The sequence below is a fragment of the Dermacentor andersoni genome, chromosome 4 (assembly GCF_023375885.2).
Source record: "Dermacentor andersoni chromosome 4, qqDerAnde1_hic_scaffold, whole genome shotgun sequence".
Classification (NCBI taxonomy): Eukaryota; Metazoa; Arthropoda; class Arachnida; order Ixodida; family Ixodidae; genus Dermacentor; species Dermacentor andersoni.
The window spans coordinates 80,478,207-80,489,662 of NC_092817.1; the positions used below are offsets into that span (position 1 = coordinate 80,478,207).

An 11,456-nucleotide genomic window follows, 5' to 3' on the forward strand; every position below is an offset into this window, starting at 1 on the left:
CGGAGATGTAGATGACACCTTTCTCAGGACTATGATTAAACTGAGGCTGGGTATAGTGTTATCGGAATTTGTTGTGTCTTCGGTGTATCAGGAAGAACCAGTACGGGGATATCTAAAAGAAGAGGTTTCGTCTTTCCGCTTCCTATCGGTGCGTTTTTCTATGCAATATTTGACCGAGGTGTCACGTAATAACCTGTACAAAGACCTTGTTGATGTGTTATTTCCTGTGACATTGTACCGTGAATTATATTGCGCAGGCAAAGGAAGAGATTTTTTGAAACGCGTTAAAAAATTATCGTTGCGCCAGGGGTTAAAACTTTTTTTTAAGCTGCGCACAAGAACCTTACCCGTTAAAACATGGTTAGACGGTAGGGGCTTATTTATTCCATGGGGCACTCATTGTTTATTATGCAAAAAAAAAAAAACAGAGACAATTGAGCGTGTGTTTTTAGATTGCTGGGGTGGGGTGTTTTTCTGGGACATCTTAAAGAGAACATTGAAAAATTAGTTGCCATCAAATCCGCATGGAATCCGTTATCTTACGGTCGAAAACGAGGATGGTGTGCCTTTTGATCTTGTTATGCTCCTGGGCAAGCACAGTATATGGCGAACTCGGACTGCTGTACACGACGCGGATATCGATGTTAGACTCGTTCGCGAATATTTTTGCGAATCTGTGCCACATTTTGCTGAAGTGCAGAAGGTGCAGGCGTTTGTACCGGAGTGGGTTCCAAGATTGGAAATGTTGTCGCACATGCCGAAATACTGATGACTTGTAGTCAGCAAACAGCTGACGGTTCTCCGTACTCTGATCTTGTTATTCTGTTCTTCTGAGCTCGTAAACTCTGTGTCAAGCGAGGCAATAAAGAAAAAAAAGCAGTGGTCTAGCCTCGTGGGTAGGACACCTGGCTTCTAAGCGTGGGGTCGTGGGGTCGAAACTCACTACCCAAACTCACTACCCCTTGCCAATTTATTCAGCTTTTTTTCTATACAGTAATTTCTTTATAGTGATTACCGAGGCTAAGTTAGAACGCAGGCGAGAGCGGGCGCTGTCAAGAAACGCGCGAATAACACAGGCTTCCGAGAGCGAGAGAGAGAGTGACGTGGCGTCGCGGTGATGCCCTCCTCCTTCACTCAACGCCTGGCGCGCCACTGCGGCAGTGTTCCATTTCGCCCACTTTGCTTCGTCGAGGCGCGCGCATGACATGGCGCCGCAGCCAATGGGAAGTTAGGTGCCATTTTGCTTTTGTTTATATTCAATAAAGTTTTTACTGACTCACTCACTTGCTGTTACAGACGCCGGCTTTCTCGTTCAACGGGCCATTTTGTGGTTTCGTATCAATAAATGTGTGACAAGAGCCGTGCTTCATTTCACTTCCCTGCGCGTAATCTTTATTGGATAAATTTTGAACTTTTCTGTACGTACGCCAGAAAAATTTTCTTTTTCCTTTCTTTCTTTCTTTCTTTCTTTTTTTTTTTCGAGCACTTGCATCTTTCGCAGGCCACTGAAGAAACGTCTCAAGCGCAGGAGTCCTAGAAAAGGAGTAATTGATTCGGCGAAAGCAGAAATGCTAACAAGATCCAGTTAATAAATTTTAGTGTCGCGCAAGCTCAGTAGCAAATTTTACTGCACTTAAGAGTGTAAAAAATACGAATGCTTTGGTCTTCAGCTTTTGGTCTTCGTGCTCATTCAGCTTTCCTTGAACTACTTGTACAACTGGCGTAAAATATAAAGAACTAGGGACCGTAGGTTGCGAAGTGAGCGGGAAAAGAAAGTAACCTTTTAAATGAATCCTTATTCAGAATTTTTTTCCGGTGCATGTCATTGAGGTTCAGCGCATTTCACAATTTTTACAATATTCATTCGGATAGCGTACCAGTTCGCCATCGGAATAAGTAGATTTTGATAGCTCGTTAATTGTTTTTCTTTGTATGTGTATGGCAGCCTGGACTGCAGCGTGGGAGAATATCAATTGATTTGCAATAATTATACGGTGGAAAACAACCAAAATCAACAGTAGCTTGCGGCGCCTGCTGTCGATCCCCTGGTAACCTGACATAAAGAGGCGTTTTCAAGCCGCATCCGTACCACCCACTGCACTGACACTGCAAATTCAACTCAGTAGAGAGGAATCGACCTTTTCCACGCACTTGAGCTAGTGCACAGAATATTGCATTTGTCTGTGGGCGAGCGGTAGCATGGCCTTCGAGATTTTGACGTGCTGGAACGACTTCATCTCGGAGGTCATGCAAAAGTGTTGTGCGCAAAACTTGGTCGCAATGTTGCGTCATGGACGTCATGTTTTTAACATTTGAACGCCACATATTATGTAATGTTCAAAAGATGACGCCCATGCGTGTTTCCGGCTCTGCAACTGCTTTCGGTGCCTGCAGCCAGAAAGAGCATATATAGTTTTCTAGATACGTTATTTGTACTCATGGGGACACTGCGAGTCTTCGGGGCGTACGATAACACAAAGGGTGTTTGAGGCTCGAGCTGGTTGTCTAAGGACAAAAACCATACCGGAGCAAATATTCGCAACAAGGTGAGACATGTGTCTGCTGCAGCAATAATCGGGAGACCACTTAGCACATGTTAATGGAATGCCAAGGTATTCACCCAGTGAGACCCGAAGGTTACGTACGCCCTCCAAAAACGCTTAGATTTAAAATGGACGGAAGCATCAACTGGCCAGCAGTCGAGATAAGCAGGACACGTTTAGAGTACTGGTGGAAAAACAGCCGGGAAGAGATTGATACGACCCACTGAAAACACAGTACAGATCAGTGACACGACAAGATCCGTTGCATAGGTAGCGGTACAAGATAGATAGAGAAGTTTTGAGGAAGAGAAATAAATATTAAGGAAGTGTATACAAAAATGCCAGAGTGAAAAGCATGTATTGCATACCTGATTAACTCAAGCAGGCTAGGCGATTATTTGTCGCCGCCCCATCTCAAAGGGAATACAGATAAATTATCATCAGCAGCAGCAGCAGCAGCGTGGACATCACCTGTGTGAAAAGCCCCTAATAAAAATGAATTACTTTATCACTTCATGACCAGTTTAATTAAGTACTACTAGAAAACCATCGCGCAAGGTAGAGTAGTTCCTACTTTTTTCCCCTTCTCTCCTGCTACCATTACTCTGAACAAGTGATGTCCACGACCTGATGTCTATCACGTGTCCCCAGCTTCCGCACTCAATTCGTCCAAATGGAGCCGGTAAAAGCATAGCCTTCGAGGATCCGCGCCGTCGCTGATCTCTCCTTCAAGGCGGTGGGGGCAGAGGGGTGGTTCCTCTATGGTGAAGAGATTACAAGGTAGGCAAGCGTAGCGTATTAGGTGAGTTAACACTGCATAATTTGGTATGTGTAGTGCACTGTAAACGAAGATAAAAGAGACAGGGACACACGTAACGCTACGTGCCTGCATTTCGCCTTTTTGTCCTCGTTTATCGTGGACTACGTACGTGCATCATGCAAAGTGGAAGTGGTGTCCGAACCCCACGGTGTTGCGATCTTCCTCATCCTGCTTGTACCCATGGCGCGTAGAACAAAGATAAGCAAAGGCTGTGAGATGGAGCATGTCATGCATGCACAATGCAACTTAAAAAAAAAAAGAAGAATGGCTGTGAGATGCGGCTTGTTGTGTACATTACGAAACATCGCGTTAAGAAGCAACGCGCTCTTTTTGTCAGGCGCGTTTCAACTTCATAACACTCTGATAAAACATGGCATGTGTGATGGCTATGCGTCACTTAAGCGATTACCCTTGTTGTCCGTACAAAACGAAAACAATTCTGCGGCAAAGCGACAATATCTCGGAGGCGATCGTTTCAGCGTACTGCGTTCATTATTACTTGCTGCCAGAGAAGCGTAACAACTTGCTCAAAAGCCATAATGCATTGCAGTGCAAACCCTTATTCTACCGCATAAAATTTTTGGCATACAATAGGTGCTGTACAAAACTTGACGTCTATCACATATTTTTGTCTCCCAAAATTGTTTCCTCCACATGCAACGAGTAAAAGCATAGCCTCTGAGATCTGTATTTATTTTTTCAGACGGCGCTACAATTGGGGCGTCGCCGCATGCAGTGACAACGAGACACCGCCTCGAACTTGGAACTCCCTTCTCAACGAACTCTCCTCGGGCTACATATGTGCATAACAGAGACGTAAATACGCTTGATTTTGCACAGTGAGCCTAATATTTCAAAGGCACGAAAGGTGTTCTTGCTTTTCCTTGCCCGCTTTAGCCGGCAAACAATACGTATACTGGCAACATTGACAGTTTTTCTGGTTTCCGTCGAAATCATTGCGTGCTGCCGACATGGGTATCGCGTCCGTGTTATACACGTTGTAATGCGGTGATCGATTCCCGGTGTGGTTGTATGTGCCTAATTTGCCTTCAATGAAGGGAAGTACGTACCAGATGCTTTCCAGACTTCTTTTAGCTATTTTAGTTGCTATCTCAACAGTGCGGCTGAGCGAATTTGGCGCATATGCTCTGTACGAAGACCAAGCAGGAAAGTTGGACTGGCGGCAACGATTCATCGGGAAGCCTCTGTACGTGTATGCTGATCACGGCTCGGTAGGCCCTAATCAACGCATCGTGGTTGCGACCGAAAAGAATGTGCTCGCCTCTCTTAACACTCGGAACGGAGCCCTGACGTGGAGGCAAGTGCTGGAACAGGATGGCAGCATGCACGCAGTCTCCTCGTCCGGCGATCTCATTACTGTCTCGGGGAACGCACCCTACGTTCGGGCCTGGGACGTCCATACTGGAGTGCTTCAGTGGGAGAAGACTCTTCCGCACAGCTCCGCCCCCCTGGTCAGGTACGACGTTAATTCTCACGCAAGCGAGCTCACTACGGTCGAAGTATATCCGGGTCAGCACGTCGTCGCAACCGTCTACAACCTCCGAAATGGTGAAATGAAAACATCTCCCTTAGTTTCGGCCCCATGGATTACTGATCGGACTGACTGCCGTCTTGTGGAGCACAAGTATTTGGCGTGTCTCGACACCGTAGTTTCTACGATTCGAGTGATGGCACTGGGCGAGTCAGCAGCTTTTCGCGACGTTCCGTTGTCCTCTCTGGGCATCCAGCTTGACGACCCAACTGCCGCTCCGGTCTTACAGCCAATAGAGGGTCCAACACAGGCACATGAAGATTCGTACCTCGCGTTGCGCATGCCAGACCGTGGTTTCGCTCTGTTGCGAATCACGAAAACAGGGGTGAGGCTCGCACAGATGTTCCCGAATGCTACGCACCTTATCAGTATGGGGGACGGTTGGCAAGGTGCTCGAAAATCGTTGGGAAACACGGCTGGCGGCACACGGGATGAACTCCCATGCATGGGTGTAGTTGAACGACTACAAAACGGCATCAGCAAGATTTTCGTATATGAATTGGTTGATGGTAACTGGCATCAGAAAGAAGACTATGAGGGCCAGTTTGCGATTCCACCGACTATGGCGCAGGCAACCAGTATTCATCTGCTGCCTTTCCTACTCAAGGATCTGAAACCTGCTTATAAAACGCTTGTGATTACCGAAGACGATGCTGTGCTTCTTTTTCACCAACAGGGCCGTCTGTTATGGACGAGGGAAGAGGCCTTGGCATCAGTTCTTGCAGCACAATTTATCGACCTGCCTCTTTCAGAGACAGATGCCAAGATTGAACAAGAATTTGGAGATGGCAATGCAAATGTGCTGGCCATGTTTCTTACACGCATAACAATGCAGCTGTGCCAGTTACAGAGCTTGCTGCTAGGTTTATTTGCCAGCCTCAGTGGAACTATAGGCCAACCAGAAGCAGGTGTGACCTCGCGGGATCTGACACGTGACAAATTTGGCTTCAACAAAGTTATATTGCTGAGCACTGCTGCTCAGAAGTTGTTTGCTTTGAACAACAGAAATGGTCAGATAGTTTGGAGCCAGCATTTCCCACAATTGCACCCCCTGAACTGTGCCGGCACTAAGAAACTCCCAATCTTTGTTCAGAGGACAACTGCACATTATCCTCACCCACCTCGTTGCACAGTACTTGGGAAGCACAGTTCTGGCAACGGTTACTTGGTTTCGGTGAACCCCATAACAGGAGTTATCTTGGACACACAAGAACTTCCTTACCACATTCAACAGACATCATCACTACCTTTTCTTGATGATGAGTATACCAGGGGCCTCCTTTTCTTAGATAGCAAACTTGGTGTGCACACATACCCAAGCTCTGCTAAGAAGCTTGTTTACGAGCATCGTGACACACAGTATCTCTTCACTGCTGATCCTGTCACTGGAAATCTTGTTGGATATAGTCTCAGGCCATCTACTCCTACAAGGCTTGCAGTAGAAACTGTGTGGGCAGTGTCGGTTCAAAGTGAAGGACAGAACATTACACACATCGTGATGCGCAATCCATTAGAGCATGTTCATTCGCAAGGCCGGGTGATGGGTGACCGTAGTGTTCTGTATAAATATCTGAACCCGAATTTGGTTGCGGTTGTGACTGAGGGCACTGACAATGTCCACAAGGTTACCAGTGTGACCGTGCACCTGATTGACGTCATCACTGGAGCGTTCGTTTACTCGGGAAGCCACAAGAGAGCTAGGGGTCCTGTCCACATAGTGCACACTGAGAACTGGATTGTCTACTGTTACCACAACGAAAAGTCTCGTCGGGCTGAAATATCCGTGATTGAACTTTATGAAGGTGCAGTGCAGAGCAACACTTCTGCGTTTTCATCATTCAACTCGCCACCAGGAGCTATTGTAGAACATCAAAGTTATGTGTTTCCCAGCTCAATAGATGCCATGGTTGACACTGTCACAGAAAAGGGAATCACAAGCAAACATGTTCTTCTAGCCCTTCCATCAGGAGCTATTTTGGAACTACCAAAGGCACTTTTGGATCCACGAAGACCGATCACACCAACAGCCCTGCACCGGGAAGAAGGACTTGTGCCATACATGCCTGAACTACCCATCAATGCTGAGCACATAGTAAATTACAACCAGTCTGTTGCTAGAGTAGCAGGATTCGCAACAGCTGCTTCGGGACTAGAATCTACCTGTCTGGTAGTTGCTTATGGACTTGATATTTTCTATACTAGAGTTGCACCCTCTAAAACATTCGACATACTGAAGGATGATTTTGACCATGTGTTGATATCAGTTGTGCTTACAATACTTATCCTGGTTTCGTACATCAGCAAGCGGTTTTCTGCACGAAAAGCATTAAGAGCAGCCTGGAAGTAGTGTTTCATTACTTCGAAGACAGCTGCTTGATATTGCAGGGATACTGCATGAACAAGATGGACTTGCTTCTATTTCCATCACTTTGTGCTGCAAGCCTCATTCTGCACAACTGTTTGCACCTGTGTGTTTGTTTCACCATCATGGACACTTGTGCATTGAACATTTGTGTTGTTACAACGATATGCTGTTTATTCAAGGGCTTAGGCTGGTGTGATAGGTATGTTGTTTCAAGAAAAGTATGTTGAATACAGCCTTGCAGTGATGTCTTTATTAGTGTCCCATTTGAAGAGGCTGGTACATTTTCTGAAATTTAAGAAGAAACAGATCATGAGCAGAATATTTCTTTGTCTCCTAATCTAGCTCTCTCATTGTAATTAAATTTGTTGCTGATGCTAATATATTTTCCTTCTTGCCTTTTCAAGTCTTAATTTTACCGAAGATGGCATGTTTCCTTGCTTCTGGTACTAAAAGCATTTGTAAATACCAACATAAACATACTTCTATAATTGCCTACAGGTTATAACCAGGTTAAATGATTAATTTAGCTTAGCAGAACGTAGCTTCTGTGCATTTATGTTTATAAGCGGGCCATTAGGCCGAGGCAGTTCTGTATACTTTTGATTTCACTTCATTTTCAGCACATGCAATCTTACTTTTGCTACAGATCAAAGATGTGCCAACAACATTCTTTTTTGCTTGGGCTGTGCCTGGTTTTGTTTGATCACATATTTTTTTTTTCTGTTTCCCTTATGCCTTAGCACATAGCCTATGAGGAACATATCATACAGTGCAATACACTAGCACAGCACATGCATATTGTCATGTTCATTGACTTTCAGGCATGTGCTTTCGTTTTATTATTACTTCGGTTTAGTTTAGGTACAGAGATGCATGCCTTTACGATGGAAAAATTCATGCTCTTTGTATGTAAAGATTTATGTGCAATTATACTTAAATATCGGACCTTCATTGTGCTTTTAATTCAACATTATGCTGTTTCCTTCATGCCCTTTTCATAGAGTGCACTCTGAATCATCAGACCCACGATCTGTGTTTCTTTATCTTAGAATGAGTGGCAATCTATTGCTGTCTCGTTGATTGATCTTTTTCTGTGTCATTCCGGCCTTCTTGTGACACAAGATTCAGATTGATGCCATACTGTGATAATAGATATTCGTCAACATACAAACATTACTGCTGACCATATCGCATTGGAAGACCCATCTGGAAAGTGCTTATCCAAATTACTGCTCATTATGTTCAATTGACTGGTTTAATTAGTACACAGTGAAGGCAACTCTCTTGAATACAACCAATTGAATCTACCGCCACTCCAGCAGTGCTGGAAGATGCAAAGCATTCCACAGACACTTACATGAGAAAAAGGCAGGCCGTCGCTTGCAAAAGTGCTTAGGAGAGCTTGACATAGGCAGCATAGCCCAAGATCACCAGGGCCCCAGCGAGAATGAGCAGTGTCAGTGTTCCAAACGTGTAGACAGCTCTGTCAGGGATCACAGGCTCTGCAGCCCACATTGCCCTGCATGGCAGAGAGTCGGCCATTTAAGGGGCATACTGTATGCGTGCTGACTCAAGAAAACAATCTGACAAAGTGTATGGCACTTCATTCGTGGCATGGAATATTGTCTGTGGCACAATCAACTTGAAATATTCATGGATCCAAAAAATCTTTGTAACTGGCTTCTTTGATACTCAAGTCACACAGGGCACTTGAGATTGTGATTGGGCCCGATCTAGATTGAAATTCGTGATCGCTATTGGTCTCGTTCCTCTGTCTGCGCAAAGGGGCCAATTTCGGTGAAGAAAGTTGATTCGATCAGACTCAATCGCAATTAATAGTGTCCCATGTGAGTCTGGTATGAGGAACTTTCCGTAAGTAATTTTCATCATTTATTTTCACACGGAATCCTTATTGCCAAAAAAAGATACACCATGGGATCATGAGCTATACACCTTGCACTATTTTCCCACATAGCCGCCACCGACATTGAGACATTCGTTGTAGTGTGCAATCAGTTCAAAGAAACCGCTCTGGTAAAACTCTGTGCCCTGCAATGCAAGGCCTGAGACATGACCTCTTCACCATACCGGTCTGAAGGCGTTCATGGATAACAGACACAATAGTTTCGCGTGCCCATTCGTACCCAATAATGGCACGCACTTCCATTGGCGACCGTGTTGCCGGCACGCCAGTCTGCTGCTACCCTCTCTTCTTCAGCGCTCTGCAAATGTGTTATTCCTCTTCCGCTGATGCTCCTTCCGTCATTGAACCAGCAACAAGTGTGGGTTCTTATGGCGATTGTTTGTTTCATCTGGTGTACCATGTCTTCTTCAAAAAAGAAATGATGAAACTTACTTTTGGGACGTCCACCGTACTATATGGAATGTTTAATCAATAGCAAAATTTTTAAGAATCACCTATGCCGTTTGTACACTTCTACTTCTTCAACTAGATTACCCTCACTGGCAGACATTATATGCACAATAAATATAAGTGAAGATTTAACAAATTAGAAAACATTTGCTAATTAACTTTTAAACTACTTACCTTATGCCACATATCGCAATTTATAATTTGTAGCTGGTGACCTTTAAAGTAATATCCTCTTGCAACATACTCTGTGGATGAACTTGTTTCAGGATGTGCTTTCCTGAAGTTTGCAATGAAATGCATTGGTTCCAGTAACGTTTGAGCTTCAGTGCATTTTTATGACAAGGTTGACCACTCAAAACTGGTGCTAGTTTCAAAATTTGTTACAAGTGTATGTACCTTGTGAGATTACTAGCTTGAATTCATGTATTGCTAAATGTGTGCTAAAGTATTTAGTTGAAAAGTTTATTAGTAAAATTTATGTAGCGAATTATAAATTATGGAGTTCTACGTGCCAAAACCATGATCTGATTATGAGGCACGCCGTAGTAAAGGACTCCGTGAAATTCGAACCACCTGCGGTTCTTTAACGTGCAATTAAATCCAATTACACGGGTATTTTCACATTTCGCCCCCATCGAAATGCGGCCGCCGTGGCCGGGATCCGATCCCGCGCCCTCGCGCTCAGCAGCCCAACACAACAGCCACTAAGCAACCACGGCGGGTTTTAGCCGATTATGCATATTGATTTTCAGTGTAACTAGTCTATACCTCTTCTAGTATTGCAGCTCAATAAGTATACTTGTGCTAAAAGCCACAGACGAGTTCTAAAAATTCCGTTAATGTTAAAATAAAACACCAGGTATATGGATTTACTATAAAACTGCCACGCATGAATATTTGTACACCTGCAAAAGTGCTACCCTCTCCCTTTCTTGTTTTGTTTCGCTGTCATGGCAGGGCCATTACTTTGAACAGTTCCATTTCAGAACAAGCTCGGTATTGTAAATATTTGCAGAGCCTGCGTTCAAGAATCTAGTGACAGCAAGAAATTAGAGAATGTATTCAACTTTGTTTTTCTTTTTTACTTCTATATCCCTACTATACACCACGTTGTAATTGTACACTTATCTATAAGCCACGCTTCGCAATCCAATCGCTTAAAGGGACACTAAAGCGAAACAATAAATCAGTTTAGTCTAATGAAGCATTGTTTGAGAACTCTGCAGGCAGTCATCTAAAAAGAAATACTTTGATAATTAGATGAGAAAATGAAGGTCCAAGTATCAGTATTTGAATTTCGCGCCGAAACCCAAGCGCCGGTACGTCAGCGTGACGTCAGGGATTCCAAAGTATGTTTTCGCATTTGGGCCGCGTTGGCTGAATAAAGGTTCCTAAAACTTACCATGTTTAATATTTGATTCCTTTAGAACACAATGTAGTCAATCTGTACCGCTATATATAACTAGTAGGCCCTAGAAGATGCCATCAAACTCCAAGACGTCACAGCCCCCAGGTGCGGGAACTTAAGTAGGCGTCGCCCCCAGTATTTCGTTCTTGCGCTTCTTCTGGCTTACCAAACGTCTTATCGTTGTAAGAGTGGTGTTTTTGGTGTTGTAGAACGGTAATTTACTGATGCAGAAGAAATCATTTTTCCCTTTAGTGTCCCGTTAACAAGCGTAGCCTGCAGTCACTGTTTGACCCGAAGTACAGACTTCTAACCTGACTGTATCAACTAAGAAATGTCCCTCAACTTAATTATTAAATTAGTAAAAGCTGAGAAAAATAAAAGCTACCACTTTTGG

The 11,456-nt window shown here is 44.2% G+C and overlaps 1 protein-coding gene across 1 annotated transcript; it reads left to right on the plus strand.

Annotated features, from left to right (window-relative positions):
* The first annotated feature begins 4,292 nt into the window (after positions 1-4,292).
* EMC1 (ER membrane protein complex subunit 1) lies at positions 4,293-8,231 on the plus strand. The gene has a single exon (XM_050183280.2). The coding sequence runs from the start codon at positions 4,416-4,418 to the stop codon at positions 7,260-7,262; it is 2,847 nt and encodes a 948-aa protein (XP_050039237.1). The 5' UTR covers positions 4,293-4,415; the 3' UTR covers positions 7,263-8,231.
* The last annotated feature ends 3,225 nt before the right edge of the window (positions 8,232-11,456 follow it).

Bases quoted from the DNA above. Each gene is read 5' to 3' on its own strand.
- EMC1 (XM_050183280.2), top strand. From the start codon at position 4,416: ATGAAGGGAAGTACGTACCAGATGCTTTCCAGACTTCTTTTAGCTATT.